Source organism: Sphaerodactylus townsendi, linkage group LG01 (genome assembly GCF_021028975.2).
Source record: "Sphaerodactylus townsendi isolate TG3544 linkage group LG01, MPM_Stown_v2.3, whole genome shotgun sequence".
NCBI lineage: Eukaryota > Metazoa > Chordata > Lepidosauria > Squamata > Sphaerodactylidae > Sphaerodactylus > Sphaerodactylus townsendi.
Window position 1 is genome coordinate 34,133,203 of NC_059425.1, and position 14,837 is coordinate 34,148,039.

The following is a 14,837-nucleotide window of genomic DNA, read 5'->3' on the forward strand; positions in this document are numbered from 1 at the left end:
GGGAAGCAGAGAATAATACAAAGTGCTGACCAAAAATGTTCAGTGTTCCATGTGATGCAAATGGTAAAGGCATGAGTTTTCTGTCCTGAGAGAGTTGCATTGAAGTTAAAACTTCCACTGTGTACACCTTCTCTCATCTTCATCATTAGTAGTACCATAATGGGAATACAAAATTTTACATCCTCCTTTTCTGTGTTCCACGAAGGCCCTTCCGCACATGCAGAATAGTGCCACTTTCACAATTGTTTGCAAGTGGATTTTGCTATTTCCCACAGTAAAATCCAGCTGCAAAGTGCATTGAAAGTGGATTGGAAGTGCATTATTCTGCATGTGCGGAAGGGGCCTCGGTGAGGTACAAGCTGGATGGACCTGGGTTACAGTCAGGCATGCACAAATTCAGCCTGAGATATTCTTTAAAAGATACTTCCTAGCAAGCCCTGGCTCCCAATCACTCCTCAGCACTGTGGTTTAAGTTACCATGAGTCCTCGCCGGGGTCTTAGCTGCAACAGGGATGCATGAGTTTATTCTTCTAATAAACCTAATTTAGGTTGGCAAGACGTAAAACAAATCCACAGACAATGATTAGTGAAAATGTGGTACATCGCGGGCTGCGTTCTGCAACATATGATCTGCGGTGCTGTATATTGGTTGCCTCAATTCCACGGGACTAGCTTTGTTGCCAACTGGCTGGGACAGCTGCGCTTAAATGATTTGGTGTCTGCTAAGCCTGTTGCTGAGGGCTACTGACTGCACAAGCCCGTTGGGGTGCACTTGTGATTAAGGACTTATAAGTCAGCTCACTTCTTCGATCAGGTAGAACTTAAGACTGTGACATTGACAAATCAACAGGGATGTGATATCATAGAGTCCACCCTCTGAAACTTCCATTTTCTTCAGGGGAAATGTTTTCTTTAGTCTGGAGGTCAGTTTTAATTCTGGAAGATCTCTAGGCTACACCTGGAGTTTAGCAACCCTAAGTTGGTGACATATATATGCCAAACTTCCTCCTTTCCCCAAATTTCACCCTCCCCAGGCACTGCACCAAAATTTCCAGGAGTCTTCCAAGCCCAAATTGGCAACCCACCTAGGCAGACATTAGTAAGGTTTTTGTACTGGGGAAGGGGCAGATGTGTTCCAGCAGAGCACCTCGCTATTTTTTTTCCTGTGAAATATTGGAATGTATGTGTACATGGCCCCTGACCTGATGGCCCAGGCTAGCCTGATATCAACAGACCTTGGAAGCTAAACAGGGTCGGCCCTGATAGAAGGGAGACCACCAAGAAATAGCAGGGTTGCTATGCAGAGAAAGGCAAGGGCAAACCACCTGCTCTTGCCTTGAAAACCCTACGGGTTCTCCATAACTCAACTGCAATTTGATGGAACTTTACACACATACATGCATCCTTAGAGGTATCCCCGAATCATTTTAGTTACTGAAATGTCCCATCAATTGAATACTCAATTGCAACCTAATTTGTGCTTATTTCTGCACAGGATGGGATTAAATGGAAGCAAAAGCCAACCTATAAACAGGCCAAAGTCTCAAACAGCACCAAAAAAGAAACATCCACCTCCACCTCCAGTAAGTATTCATTGTCAGAACAGAAGACCAATCACAACCAATCACAAATCAGTAGAGTTGCCCACTCTGGGTTGGGAAATTCTTGGAGATTGGGGGATGGAATCTGAGAGGGAGGGAGCAGAGGGACCTCAGAGGATATGATACCATAGAGTCCACCCTCCAAAACAGCCATTTTTATCCCAAGGAAACTGATCTTTATAATTTGAAGATAAGCTGTAATTCTCAAGATCTCCAGTCCCCATCTGACTCCAGGCAGCCCTACAAGTTACTTCAAAAACCAGCATGGTGTAGTGGTTAAAGGGTCAGACTTGGAGTCAGGTTCAAATCCCTACTCTGCCATGGAAGCTTGCTGGGTGACCTGGGGCAAGTCAAGCATGCTTAGCTTAACCTACCTGACAGGGTTGATGTGAGGACAACATGAAGGTGATGAGAATGATGAGAGCTGTTTTGCGACTCCATTGGGGAGAAAGGTAGGATACAAATAAATAAATAAGAGTAAGGGGTTGTCTAAAATTTGTTTTCTTCTATGTTTATGGCATTTTTATGGGATTGCTTTCTCAAGAAACAGAATGGTTTGGGGACAGAAATAAACTTCTCCCCTTCTGTTTTCGTTTTCTGAAAGAAAAAAAAGCCTGCCTGTAAAATTTTCCAGGCAGGTGTAACAGCAGCTCAGGATAGCATTTTCCAGCAGGAAAATGTCAGGGGAGGAAAGAGTGAAAGTTCCTACCTCCTCACACTGGCTCTCCACCTTGGTAAAACAATCCTGGGGTCTGCTTTTTCAAATAAAAAAAAGTCATTTGAAATAAACACAGAAGAAATCCTCATGTGTAGCTGAGCCAGAACTGAGAGTCTACTCGTGGAGAAGCTTCTTTAAGGAACTTGATACTGTACATAAGTTTTGGGGACAGGCAGGGGTGTAACATGGGTGGGGCAAGGCAGGGCTCCTGCCCTGGGCGCCAGTTGCCTGGGAGAATACTGGCCACCCCCATCACCACTTGCTGCTGCCGCAGCCAAAGACTACTTCAAAGCCTGTCGTTCTCTTCAACTTAGTTCCAGGCAAGTGGCCAGGGAGAGACTGAGGGCCAGAGGACAAGGCCCTCCCTGGCCTTGTCCCCGCCTCCCAGTCTTCTCTTGTGCTGGCCCTTTGCCTGGAATGAAGTCAAACATTATTAAACTTAAAGCAAAGTCTTTGGGCTTCTTATGCAGCAGTGGCCACAGCAGGGGGAGGGGGAGAAATGTGAACCAGTGCCTCCTCCTGCTGCTGCCCACCCCCCTGGGACGAGAAGACTTTGCTTTAAGTTTAATCATATTTAACTTATCTTCATTCTGCACATGCAGAATAATGCACTTTCAAACCGCTTTCAGTGCTCTTTGAAGCTGTGCGGAATAGCAAAATCCACTTGCAAACAGTTGTGAAAGTGGTTTGAAAGCACATTATTTTGCATGTGCGGAAGGGGCCTTAGTTTCAGGAGAGCGGCCAGGAGGAGACTGGGTCAGGGGACAAGACCAGGGAAGGGCCCCCCCCTGCCATTCACCCCCCGGCTCCTCCCAGGCTCCCCCCCTTTTGCAAAACCCTGATCCAGCTTTGCAAGCCCCGCGCTACTTGAGGAGAGTAGCGCGGAGTCCCCTGGCACTCCCCACGCCAGGGGCGGCAACAGCGCAGCCACCCCGACGCTGCCACTGTCACGCCCCCTCAGCGTGCGGCACCCCTGGCGCTCTTGCAAAGGGCGCCTTTTGATGAGCCCGCGCAGAGCGCGGGGTTGTGGGGACGCCAGGGCCCGCACCAGGGATGCGCACGCGCTGAGAGCAGCGTGCGGCATAGGGGGGATCGAAGAGAGTGAGAAAAGTCCCTTGGTTCTCCAGATCAGAGTTCACCTGCTCTGAACCATTACTCCAAGCTGGTCCTTTGTCATTTTCATTTCTCAAATAATAGGGGTCAGTGGGTGGAGTTCATGTTGATGGCTCTTCGGTCCTTCCTCAATTCCAGCTGTTGCCCTGGAGGAAATGAATTGCTGACCATTGATGCGTAACAGCTTCTGAAAAGCATGGGAACTAATTAACTAATTAATTAATTCTCCCAAGGCAGAAAATCTGGCACTGGAATGATATGCAAATAAATTCTGTTTCTATAGTGTGATGAAGTAATGTTTGGCTTCTTCTTGTTTTTAATTTATTCCTTCCAAAGGTCAAGCCACGAATTACAACCAAATCTTCTGGCAACGGTAAGATGAACCTTTTGATTTTTGGAAAGAGTTTTCGTGCTTGACCTTTACTTTTTGTGTGATTCTTTCGAGGCCCTTGGAAACAGAAGAACCACTCCTAACTAGCATCCGAAATGAAATTTTAAAACAACCCCAATATTTCAAAACTCTTAAACTTGTAATTGGATCGTCAGATTTTTCAGAGATGGATTCTTATCAGCTCTTCACAAAATCCAGCCTGTATTCATCTATTTACAAGCAATGGTTTTTAGCCTACCTTTCAGTGAAAATGTTCACAAATATAACTAAAAGCACCAATTTAGAAATGAATTCCCTGGTGCCTGGTGAAATAAAAAATATAACTAAATGCTTCTGAAATGTGGTCAGGAAATGTTTACCTTTTGGAGTAAATTGAAGGTGCCTGAATCAGTATATGTATATTTCCATAACAGGATAACATTACCTCTCTGGAGCCATTTGAGTTTGGGAATGTATCAGGTAGAGGGGAGACCCGCAATTATTTACCTCATTGGAGAAACCTTCATGTATCCCATCAGTGGATATCCCAAAAGTGCAAACAGTGGAAGTTCCAGGTCAGAACAAAATGCTTCAGGGAATAGCCATAGGCTCCTTCTCCCTGCGCACTGTGGTCTATGACCACAGCTCACTTGGACCCTGCACACTTTGGAACTGCATCCATAGTAGGAAATACACAGATATGTTTGAAGATGTGAACCAAGAAAGAACCAAGGAGAAACATAACGTGTAGTTAGTCGCTCAGATTCTTTATCTGACAATAACAGGGACTGAACCTGCAATCTTCTGTATGTAAAACCCTTGATCTAGTTCTTTTTTTAAAAAAATATCTCAGCTTTTCCCACATCCATGAAGAATCAACACAGGTTATTAATTCATGTATCAAACAGAGATAAAACAGTGAATACAAAGATCAACAACAGAGTAAAAAAATCTCAGTATCACAAAGAACCAAATGTTATATCCACAAAAAAAATTTAGCCTGCCTCAAATGGCCTCAAAAACAGTGTCTCCTAAAAACTGGAGGGTAGGTGATCTCCTGACACTGTCTGGGAGACACTCCCACAGGCATGGTGCCGTTCAGGAGAATGGGTTCATCAAACTTAAATGGTCCTGAGTGGTGAGGCAGGTGCCAGGGTTGGAAGGATACAGCAGGTAGCTATCAGCATCTGGCATGAAGACCTGGGACAGCTCCTCTACTCATCAGCGGTACCTCCTGAGCCAGCAGTGATTGGGGAAATCATTGCTGGAGGAATACTGACAAATGAATGAATGGAATCTGTTCAGTCACCATTGTCATCGCTTGTTCCCAAAATTTTATGAATGGGGTCTTCTCAGATAGGGTTCTCATTCATTTGGAAATAATAAACATGCCCACTTCATGCTAAAAAAAATAGAATGGTGCATGTTCTTAGAGTGAGTTCTGGGAATTCCTCATGATAAGCCCTGGCTCATGTTAAACCTAGTTCTCTAAACCATAGGTGTCACTCAGGCCCTCCAGATGTTCCTGGACTACAATTCCCAGCAGCCCCTGCTCACATAGCCAATTGGCCCTGCTGGCATGGGCTGATGGGAATCGTAGTCCATGAACACCTGGAGGGCCTAAATTTGACACCTATGCTCTAAATTATGAATATTGAAACTGAACTGTGTCTCAGTTGAACCCGTTTAAACTCTCTGCTGCCCTGACCTTGGCAGCCAAGCCTAGCCTGATCTTGTCAGATCTTGGAAGTTAAACAGCATTGGCCCTGGTTGGTGATTAGATGGGAGATCACCAAGGAATACCAGGATCACTGGCCAGAAGAAGGCAATAATAATAACAAATTTTATTTATACTCTGTCTTCCACCGGGCCAGTGGGGCTCAGAGTGGCTTACAATAATGAACAATACATTCATAATATAACTTCTCAATTTAAAACCACAATTAAACATTAAAGTACCAATAGAAGCAAACATTCCTACATTGGCACTCAGTCTCAGAAAAAAATCCTCTCAGAAAGATGGTCCAGTCTGGCAGTCATTCAGCAAATGTAAATAGGAGGGAACGTGCCACCAGAAATAAGAGAGTAAATGGTACCACCCCTGTTAGTCTCCTGTCTTTAAAACCCTGTGGGATTGCCATAAATCAGCTGCAACTTGATGAAACTTTACACACACAAGCTCTGTACTGAGTTCCTCGTAGATAAAGGCAGTTTCAAGTTTTTGACTTGTAAAATGAGCTCCCTCTCTTTCCTGGCTCCTCCAATAAATCTAAGAGGAAAAGTAGCTGGAGCCTGTTCTCACAAAACCTGGTATTGTTCCTGAACCACGTGACTTTACACTGAAAAGGAGGAAGCCTGCAAACATTTTTGTTTGAAAAGGTCAGACCAAGTGAGGTTTAACTATCCCTCTCATGGGCATCTATATATAGAAGGCGTCTAGCTTGCCATGCATTCATTAACCTGAAAATACGCTCTCCATGAAAGCTCTTGTCCCCTTCACGGTGGGTTGTGGTTTTTTTGCTGTTGACGCATCTAACGGGATCAGGTTTGCAACTGCCAAGGGATGTCCTGGGGACAAAGGACAGGCACCTGTTGTGATGGCAATCGGAGCTGTGAAGGGGGGCGCCACAAATCCAAGAGGATGACTCTAACTGGGGTGGTTTTATTTTGGTTGGTTGGTTGGTTTTACCTCCTTTTTCAACCAAAACTTGATTTCCAGAGCAACTCACAAGCATCCAAAGACTGACAATTTTTAAAAATATGTTCTCAAAAAGGGTATTCTCATCTTGCTATCTGTTGACGTCATAGAACAGCGATGGCGAACCTTTTCGAGACCGAGTGTCCAAATTGCAACCCAAAACCCATTTATTTATCACAAAGTGCCAACAAGGCAATTTAACCTGAATACTGAGGTTTTAGTTTAGAAAAAACGGTTGGCTCCAAGGCGTGCGTTACTTGGGAGTAAGCTTGGTGGTAGTTGGTGGTTTTGCTTTGAAGCAACCGTGAAACTCTTCCAATGGGTGAATCGCGACCCTGGGAGAGTTTACTCAGAAGCAGGCCCCATTGCCAGCAACCGAGCTTACTCCTAGGTAAAGGATCGCTCTTTAGTTCTTCATATGAAAATCAGTGGGGTTTAACAGCACTTAACAGGGTTACCTACACTGCTTCCCCAAAATTAGGTCTTGGGTTTAATGCTAATAATCGAGCCCAGCGACCCAAGCCAGCCTAGATGTGGCGGGGGGGGGGGGGGCAACTCTGTTTGTGCGTGCCCACAGAGAGGGCTCTGAGTGCCACCTCTGGCACCCATGCCATAGGTTCGCCACCACTGTCATAGAAGCTGGAGGGAAGGGGCTGCTCAGCTAAGGTTGTCAGCCTCCAGGTGGGACCTGGGGAACCCCTGGAACTACAGGCCACCTCTAGACTACAGAGATTAGTTCTCCTGGAGAAAATCGATGCTTTGGAGGAGGAGCTTATCACCTCCCTAGGCAGCCGATTGCACTGCTCAACCATTCGTACTGTAAAACAAAATCCTAATATCCAGCTGGCACCTTTCTTCCTGTAATTTAAACCCATTGTTGGGAGTCCTATCCTCTGCTGCTAAGAGAAACAGCCCCCTGCCCTCCACTAAGCGACAGACCTTCAAATACTTAAAGGGAGCAATCATGTCCTCCCTCAAGCTCTTCCTTGTAATTTTATCCTTGTAATAACCCTGTGAGGTAGGTTAGCCTGATTGGGTATGACCAGCCCAAGGTCACTCAGCAAACGGGGATTTGAGCCTCAAGCTCCTAGATTCTAGTCTGACATTCTAACCACCATGAGTTAAAAAGGTGCAAGATTGCCTGGCTCTACTACGTCACTAGTTTGGTCCTGAATCTGATTTCATTTTGATATTGGATGGCAGGTTTTTGCTGAGATTCCCAATTTTTCTATGATTGGGTTAGTTGCTGATTCCAGAAAAATGGATAGGCTTAAATCAGGGGTGTCCAGCTGTGGCCTAAATCAATACTGGTCCCCTTGGTTTTTTTCCCAGCAAGAGAAAACTGTTGCTCAGCAGTAGAACACATACTTTTGAGTAAAAATTACTTAGTACAATATTAGGGATGCCAGCCTCCAGGGGATCCCCCAGAATTAACAGTTCACCTCCAGATTACGGAGATCAGTTCCCCAGACGCGTAGCAAGGGGGAAAAGCAACCGGTGCACCGGTGCATCCTCCGCCCCAGTCCTGCCCCATCCTGCTCCTGCCACACCCCCGCCATGCCCTTGTCACACCCCCACAGGGGCTCACCCCCAGTGCATTGCGCACCCCACTTCCCCCTTGGAGCCACACCTCTGCATTTCCCCTGGAAAAAATGGATGCTTTTGGGAAGTTATACTGTATGGCATTGGAGCCCACTGAGGTCCCTGTCCTCAAACTCAGTCCTGAAATCTCCAGCCCTACTGCTGCCCCCATCCTCTGCTGGTGCGGGGGTGTGAGGTGTGGGGGTGGGTGGGCTGGCAACCTTATTCAATATATGTGATCTTCACTAAAGATGGCAGGTATTGGGAAAGACCTTTTCTACCGAAGGAATTGGAGGGCTACTGCCAATTAAAGTAGAAAGTGCTGGGTTATGTGAATCAATGGTCTAACTAGGCAGCTTTTTATGATCATTCATGGCTGACTTGGATAAATCAGGTTAGGCCAGTCACATCAGATCTCAACTTCTAAACAGGGTTGACCCTGTCTAGTAATTGGAGGGGAGACCAATTCCAGGGTTGCTATGCAGAGGCAGGCAATGGCAAACCACCTCAGCCTCTCACCTTGAGAATCTTACAAGGTTGCCATATGTCAGGTGCAACTTGACTCTTTACAACTTGACTCACTCCCACACATGGCTTCCTTTCTAGCAGCAAAGAGTCCTGCATCCTATACATTCAAATCACATTATTCTGGCTTTTGACCTGATTCATTTTAGACCCAACCAAGGTTTCCTCTTTTCTTCTGCTACAGACAAGCACCTTGTGATTGCGCTCTATGATTTCACTTCCTCAAGTGACCGGGACTTGGGGTTGACTGTAGGAGAGAAATGTGAAGTCCTTTGCAGGTCAGTAATTGGCAGACTCTTAACTGATTCCGACAGGCTGCTCCTCAGTATGATCCGCACTATAATGCAGAAAAACAAACTCCAAATGTGGAAAAGCTCTTATTTGAACCCTCTTATCTAGCTAACGTTCATATATTTTAAAATGCTGTTACCTTTTATTTCCATCCTTCAAGAAACTCCAGCAGCACAGAAAGCATTAAAAATTCCCTGAGTGAATAAATAAAAATAAGCATTGTTTGAGCCCTGGTTTCTCCAAACAGTAGTCACTGCAGCATACAACCACCCAGTGAATTTCTGGGCAGTGGGAAGATATGACCATGGTGTCTCCCCAATTAAAATCCAGCATTCTGTCCATAATTTATGCAGTGGGCTATGTCACAATGGGCGATTCACTTCCCTGTGGAGAAAGGGCTTGTTTGTCCAGCAATAAAACGCATCTGAACAACTCAAACATGGGCCCCTTTCGCACATGCAGAATAATGCACTTTCAATGCACTTTGCAGCTGGATTTTACTGTGCAGAATAGCAAAATCCACTTGCAAATAATTGTGAAAGTGGATTGAAAGTGCATTATTCTTCATGTGCAGAAGTGGCCATAATGCTGAGGATGACTCCTTAAAGGCTACATTGATTTCAGCAGGGGTGCTGCAGTGAATGGGAAGGGGTGCCAGGCAAGGACGTAGGTAAGGGGGGGGGGTTCTCGGGCTCAACCCACCATTGCATGTCCGAAGCTCTGCCCCCAATTGTGTGTTTTTTGTATTTTTAGTGTTTTTTGGTTTTGGCCTGCAGGAGGCGCATTTTTTAGGCTAGCAACACCAAAATTTCAGGGATTTGTTGGGAGACTCTCCTGATGATACTACCCAGGTTTGGTGCAGTTTGGTTCAGGGGGTCCAAAGTTATGGACTTCCAAAATGGTGACTCATCTCCCATTGTTTCCAATGGGAGCTAATAGAAGATGGGGCTACACTTTTGAGGATCCATAACTTTGGACACCCTGAACCAAGCTTCACCAAAACTGGGAGGTATCATCAGGATAGTCTCTTACTGGTACCACCCAGGTTTTGTGAAGTTTGGTCCAGGGGGTCCAAAACTATGGACTCCCAAAGAGGGTGCCCCCATCCCCCATTGTTTCCAATGGGAGCTAACAGAAGATGGGGCTACACTTTTCAGGGTCCATAACTTTGGACCCCTTGAACCAAACTTCACCAAACGTGGGTGGTGTCATTAGGAGAGTCTCCTAAAGATACCCTGAAAGTTTGGTGCTGCTAGCTTAACAATTGCATCCCTGACAGCAGGCACCCCCCAAATTTCCCCAGATTCTCCTTTTAAATCCACCCCCTTCAGCATGGATTTACAGGGGGAATCTGAGGTCCTCAGTTTAAAAATTGAAAGTGATGCTGTTTCAAGGTGGGGGATAATCCACCTCAAAACAGCATCACTTTCAATTTTGTTTTAACTCGGGACCCCAGATTCTCCCTTTAAGATGGATTTAAAAGGAGAATTTGGGCTCTCTAGTTTAAACCCCATTGAAAGTGATGCTGTTTGGGGGTGGATTCCAGCATCACAGCAGCCGCAACAGGGTGTGTGTGTGCAAAACTCAGATTTTCCACCAGGCTCCATTTTCCCTAGCTATGCCTCTGCCCAGAGGGGAGGGCAGAAGGGGCTGCCGGCTGGGAGCCCAGCTGGTGGGGGGGCAGGGAAGGGTGGAGCAAGGGAGTCTGCTGTCTCTGGCCTCGGAGAGTTGCCTTTATAAGTACTGAAGCCAGGGCCGGGGCTTGGGGAGGCGTGGCCACACCCCCGTGGGTGGGGGTCTGGCCCCGCCCCCTGAACCCCCCCCCCCTAAAAAATCTATACCTACGTCCCTGGTGCCAGGCACTGAAGCTTCAAGGGAGGGTTCTCTTCTTTGGCTTTCCAGGGCCAGGAATGTAGCCTTGGTGAGGGCCAGACTCCAAGGGCATTTTTCTGCTTGTTTCTGGGAGCATGTATCATTCTTTTCACACACACATATGTTCATAATGATATTTACCTCTATGCCCTGAAAAGATTAAACCGCCCATTTCCACACATTAATCTTCTATTAAAGGGGCAGGATATTTTTTTTCTCCAGGCTGTTGGCAACATTAAGCCAAGCTGACCAGGAGAAACACCAGCTGCTGTGTTCACCAGGTGCTACTATGTTACAACCCATCCTGCCAGGCAGCATCACCCCTTAACTTCCGGCTCCTCTCCCTGAATCTCAAGGGTTAAGCTTCAGAAGACCAGGTGACTGCCGTAGCTGTCATGATTGAGCTTATGCAGAGGCCCATAGGGCCCTGTGCAGTTCAATGTCATACCAGTCTCTACACAGCACAATCTCAGTTACGGTCACTGGGCCTCCACAGTTGAGTGCCTCAGTTTGTATGGTGCAAACTATGCCAAACCAGAAGCTCCTTGCTGTGGATGTAGACAAATGGTTTTATCAGCTCCAGTTGCCATACCCACAAAAGGGCTTTGCTCTAGGCCAGGGGTCGGGAACCCGCGGCTCGGGAGCCGCATGCGGCTCTTCGGGGCTTCTCGTGAGGCTCCCTGCTGGCTGCCCCTTCCCGGGCAAGCCTGGGCAGAAATTAAAGGCAACGAGGTAAGGGGGCGAGCGAGCAGAGCGGGGGCGAGGAAGCGAGCGAGCAAGTGGGGGGGGGAGCGAGCGGGCAGGCAGGCAAGTGAGCGGGGGCGGACGGGCAAGCGAGGTAAGCAGGCAAGCGAATGGGGGCGGGGGCGAGCGGGCAAGTGGGCGGGGGGCGAACAAGCGAGGGGGCGAGCAGGCAGGTGGGTGGGTGAGCGGGCAAGTGAGCGAGGCGAGCAAGCGAGCGGGCAAGAGGGCAAGTGAGCGGGGGGGGGGCAAGGCAAGCAGGTAAGCGGGCGGGCAAGTGAGCAGGGGGGCAAGGCAAGCAGGTAAGCGGGCAGGCAAGTGAGCGGGGGGCAAGGCAAGCAGGTAAGTGGGCGGGCAAGTGAGCGGGGGGGAAGGCAAGCAGGTAAGTGGGCGGGCAAGTGAGCGGGCGGGCAAGGCAAGCAGGTGGGCGGGCGGGCAAGTGAGCGGGCGGCAAGGCAGGTAGGCGGGCGGGCAAGTGAGCGGGCGGGCAAGGCAAGCAGGTAAGCAGGCGGCAAGTGAGCCGGGGCAGGGCGCAGGTGCCGGCAGGCAAGTGAGCGGGCAGGCAGGGCAAGCAGGTAAGCGGGCGGGCAAGTGAGCGGGCGGGCAAGGCAAGCAGGTAAGCGGGCGGGCGAGCGGGCGGGCAGGCAGGTAAGTGGGCGGGCAAGTGAGGCCGGGCGGCAGGCAGGTGCCGGGCGGGCAAGTGAGCGGGCGGGCAAGCAGGCCGGGCGGGCAAGTGAGCGGGCGGGCAGGCAAGCAGGTAAGCGGGCGGGAAAGTGAGCGGGCGGGCAAGGCAGGTAAGCGGGCGGACAAGTGAGCGGGCGGGCAAGGCAGGTGGGGCCGGGCGGGCAAGAGCTGGCGGGCAAGGCAGGCGGGCGGCAAGCGAGCTGGCGGGCAAGGCAAGCAGGTAAGCGGGCGGGCAAGTGAGCTGGGCAGGTGGCAAGCAGGTAAGCTGGCGGGCAAGTGAGCGGGCGGGCAAGGCGTTAAGCAGGCAAGCGGGCTGGCAAGTGAGCGGGGGGGCAAGGCAAACAGGTAAGCGGGCGGGCAAGTGGAGCGGGCGGGCAAGGGAAGCAGGTGTCGGGCGGCATGTGAGCGGGCGGGCAGGGCAAGCAGGTAAGCGGGCGGGCAAGTGAGCGGGGCGGGCTTAAGGCAGGCATGGTAAGTGATGTGGGCGGCAAGGCGCAGGTACGGCAGCAGGTAAGTGGGCGGGGTGAGCGGGCGGGCGCGGCAGGTAACCGGTGGGTAAGGCAAGCAAAGGTAAGCTGGGCGGGCAAGTGAGCCGGGCAAGGCAAGCAGGTAAGCGGGCGGGCAAGTGAGCGGGCGGCAAGGCAAGCAGGTAAGCGATACGCCGGCTAAGCGAGCCGGGCGATACGGCAAGGCAAGCAGGTAAGCAGGCGGGCAAGTGAGCCGGGCGGGCAAGGCAGCAGGTGTTGTGGGCGGGCAAGTGAGCGGGCGGGCAAGCGCAAGCAGGTAAGCCGGGCGGGCAAGGGAGCTGGGCGGCAAGGCAAGCAGGTAAGCCGGCGGGCAAGTGAGCGGGCGGGCAGGGCAAGGAGGTAAGCGGGCGGGCAAGGGAGCGGGCGGGCAGGGCAAGCAGGTAAGTGGCCGGCAAGGGATCAGGGGCAAGGCAAGCAGGTGTTTAAAGCCGGCAAGTGATCGGGGGGCAAGGCAAGCAGGTAAGCTTGGCGTGGCAAGTGGAGCCGGACGGGCAGGGGCAAGCAGGTAAGCTGGGCGGCAAGCGAGCCGGGCTGGCAGGGCAAGCAAGTAAGCTACGGCGGGCGCGTGCGCAGGTGTTGGCCGGGCAAGTGGAGCCGGGCGGGCAAGGCGCAGTTAAGCCGGGCTGGCAAGTGAGCCGGGCAAGGCAGGTGGGTATGGGTAAGCTGAGCTGGGCGGGCATAAGGCAAGCAGGTGTTGGCTGGGCAAGTAAGTGAGCGGGCTGGCAGGGCAAGCAGGTAAGCCGGGCGCGCGATCAGGGGCAAGGTAAGCCGGTAAAGGCCGGGCAAGTGATCGGGGCAAGGGCTAAGGCAAGCAGGTGTCGGGCGGGCAAGTGAGCCGGGCTGGGCAGGGGCAAGCAGGTGTTTAGCCGGGCGGGCAAGTGAGCCGGGTGGGCAAGGGCAAGCAGGTGGGCAAGTGATCAGGGGCAAGGCCGCAGGTAAGCGGGCGGGCAAGTGAGCCGGGCGGCGCAAGGGAAGCAGGCATGTGCCGGGCTGGCGCAAGTGAGCTACGGGCAAGCGCTTTCAAGCTATGGTAAGCGGGCATGGCAAGGAGCTGGGGTGGTGGCGTGTTGCGAGCCGGGGAGGGCGGGCGGGGGCAAAGCAAGCTTTCGCTCGGGCGAAAGTAGGGGCCTGGCCGAGCTTAGCAGGGGCGGGCGATCCATGCGCTTCTTAGAATGAGTGGAGTAAAAGGTAAAAAAACCCTGGTCACATATACAGGTAGAAAAGTTATCTTTTATTTTTAAATGTCGAAAATTATTTATGGCTCCAAGTGTCTTTCTTCCAGTGGAAAACGTGGGTCCAAATGGCTCTTTTGAGTGTTAAAGGTTCCCTACCCCTGTGCTCTATGGGCCATAGGTGTCAAACTTGCAGCCCCTCCAATGTCATGGGACTACAGTTCCCATCATCCCCAAGTTAGTATCAGGGTTGGTAGGGGATGATGGGAACCGGTTCATTAACATCTGGAGTGCCACAAGTTTGACACCTGTGCTCTAGGCCAGTGGTGGCAAACCTATGGCACTCCAGATGCCCATGGGACCATACACCCCTATCAGCCCCTGCCAGCATGGCCAATAGGTTCGCCACCACGGCTCTAGGCTGTAGCTGAAAACCTGGGCTTGTGCCCCCTCAGCCAGAGTTAGGCAGTAGTTATAGCTCTCCCTCCCCCTTAAGTGATAACAGCCAGGAGTTGTGCCACATAAGCTGTTGCTGGATCGTAGTTTATAAAGGGCATCCAAATCTCTGCCCTCCATTTGGGCATCTTTCCATGGTGACCAGAATAAACATCATTTAGTTGCTTCTTCTTTTGGTGTGCATTCATTCATTTATTTTTACCCTGCCTTCTTTACAGCGAAGGGGATTGGTGGTTGGCAAAATCACTTACTACTGGAAAGAAAGGCTACATACCCAGGAATTTTGTGGCCCGTGTTGACAGCCTAGAACAAGAAAAGTAAGAGGAGAGCTCTTTATCTTTACATCTTGCAAGCACAGAATCAGTTATTTGAATGTGACCTCTCAGGGAAATCAACCTTCATTTTTAAGCATTTTCTTAGCCTTCCATTGGAGCATCTAGGTCAGGGGTCCCCAAACTACGGCCCGGGGGCCAAATGTGGCCCCCTGA

The 14,837-nt window shown here is 50.2% G+C and overlaps 1 protein-coding gene across 1 annotated transcript in view; it reads left to right on the forward strand.

The window, feature by feature from the left end:
• The first annotated feature begins 1,496 nt into the window (after window positions 1-1,496).
• Window positions 1,497-14,837, forward strand: part of BLK (BLK proto-oncogene, Src family tyrosine kinase) — a 29,442-nt gene continuing 16,101 nt past the window's right edge. Inside the window, exons 1-4 of the mRNA XM_048504719.1 lie at window positions 1,497-1,583; window positions 3,769-3,805; window positions 8,791-8,884; window positions 14,568-14,666. Of these exons, the coding sequence (XP_048360676.1) occupies window positions 1,497-1,583; window positions 3,769-3,805; window positions 8,791-8,884; window positions 14,568-14,666 (317 nt within the window). The remainder of the gene's footprint in view (window positions 1,584-3,768; window positions 3,806-8,790; window positions 8,885-14,567; window positions 14,667-14,837) is intronic.